The following is a 1,992-nucleotide window of genomic DNA, read 5'->3' as shown; positions in this document are numbered from 1 at the left end:
AAAATATAAAAAAATTATTAACACAAAAAATTTAAATTAAATTAAAAAAAATTTAAAAGTTATAAAAAAATATATATCCTATAAATAGAAAAAAAAATGTCATTTTAACCTTTCGTAAATGAGAGAAGTAAAATTTTGTCTTAATAATAATTACTGTACGTATAATGAACTAATGGTGTAAGTGTAAGTAAGCTGAGGTCAAAAGTCAAAAAGTCCACGCATTTATATATATTTCACGAAAGAACTCGTCAACTTCTTTCGCTATTTCTTTCTCTTCTTCGTGTTCCCTTCCAACAAATTTTTCTACCCCTTGACATCCTTATAAGAGCATCAACCTTCACCCCCGTTATTAATCTCCCTCATCACAACAACGAAAACAATCTAAACTAACACCACACACACATATCTAATTAGCATCAGCATCATGGGGCTAAGCTCACGAACTATAGAGATTACTGTTATTTCCGGTGAAAACGTTCATGTGAAGGAGGAATCATACGTCGTCGTTCGAGCTGAGTCACTCAAATCTTGCACAACAAAATCAGCCAAAAACACTCACATTATCATCAACAATAATCATACCTCAAGTTTGATTTCATGGAACGAGAAGTTATTGCTTGAGATTCCAATGCATGCAAGGTCCATTACATTTGAGGTTCAATGCAAGAATTCAAGAGCAAGTAGTGCTAGACCGGTTGGGATGGCAAGGATTGCTATTTCGGATATATTATTGTTGGGTGGTTCAGGGTTCGGTAGCGACAGCGACGTCGACAATAATGTGTTGAGTTATAGGTTGAGGGACTGGAATGGACGGAGAAATGGAGTTATTCATTTTTCCGTAACGACTGCGAAGATCACGGCCGCCGTGGAAGAAGAAGTGGAGCCGCCGGTGAAGGGTTTGGTTGAGGATCACATGAAGAAGAATAATAAGAACTCCAATGAAGTTGTTCTTGGTGTTCCTTTATGGTGGAACTACCCCAATATTATTTGAAGATCTATATTATTGCTCTCTTTTTTGTTGTTGTTTTAAGTTTATTCATTTTTTGTTTTTCCAGATGAAGGATTCACTTAATTAATTGCTCTTTAAAAAAAATGTTCTGAGGCAACAATTTTTTTATATTTTTTATTATTATTTGGCTACCATAGCATAAATACTAAATTATTCTTAATAAATAAATTTTATAAATTTATATATACAAATTTTAAAAAAATACGAGTACAAATTGTATTGATTCATGTGTACAAAATTCTAATAAATATAATTATATTTATTATTTAAGCTCACATAGAATTTTCTATAAATCGTAATTAGCTTGCTTCACTACTTAGTTTTTTCGTATTACTTTATAAGGAATTCTTACTTGAAAAACACTTACGTATAGATTAAAATTGTACATAAAATACATAACGACATTCCATGCTAAAGAAGAAAAGAAAAGAATGAAAAAGCAAAACTCAAAAGTACAATGTTCACATTCTTATTAATTATTATATTATATATTAGTAAATAAAATTATCATCTTAATTTAAACGGAGTTATTACGTGTTTGGCAAGTTATATGGTCAAAGTGAATAACAATACTTTTAGTTGAAAGTCGGTTGCTAGTTACGGTTCGGAAGTTCACAAGGAAAATAAACAATTGCGGCCATTTCACAAGGGATTTTCGCGGTTTAGAACCGCCGCTACACGGATCCGCGAATTTGATTTGCTGCCAAGATTTTGGTAAGCGAAAAAGTCTAAGAAACCAACTATAACATAAGCTAATTTAAGTTAATTTTTTGTATTTTTAGTTTTAAAATTCGAAAAATTAAAATAGTGAGAAGTCGTATTTTTTTTTAATAACAAGGATTATACTTTTTCAACTAGTTAACTCTACCTAACTAGCTACCCTTTTAATTGCGAAATCGTTGATAATTGATCCGTTCCAATTCTCTAAATATTTTATTAACAAAATTATACATACACTCATTCATGTTGTAGTTATGGCACTA

At 31.0% G+C, this 1,992-nt stretch overlaps 1 protein-coding gene across 1 annotated transcript; it reads left to right on the top strand.

The window, feature by feature from the left end:
• The first annotated feature begins 311 nt into the window (after positions 1 to 311).
• On the top strand, positions 312 to 1,013 carry LOC107490240 (uncharacterized). The gene has a single exon (XM_016111004.3). It carries the CDS (start codon positions 425 to 427, stop codon positions 989 to 991), a length of 567 nt encoding a protein of 188 aa, XP_015966490.1. The 5' UTR covers positions 312 to 424; the 3' UTR covers positions 992 to 1,013.
• The last annotated feature ends 979 nt before the right edge of the window (positions 1,014 to 1,992 follow it).

The sequence above is a fragment of the Arachis duranensis genome, chromosome 5 (genome assembly GCF_000817695.3).
Source record: "Arachis duranensis cultivar V14167 chromosome 5, aradu.V14167.gnm2.J7QH, whole genome shotgun sequence".
NCBI classification, from domain to species: domain Eukaryota; kingdom Viridiplantae; phylum Streptophyta; class Magnoliopsida; order Fabales; family Fabaceae; genus Arachis; species Arachis duranensis.
The sequence above is the reverse complement of the archived record's forward strand: the minus strand, read 5'-3'. Positions and strand labels throughout refer to the sequence as shown.

Coding starts and splice junctions, on each gene's coding strand:
- LOC107490240 (XM_016111004.3), top strand. CDS start 425: ATGGGGCTAAGCTCACGAACTATAGAGATTACTGTTATTTCCGGTGAA.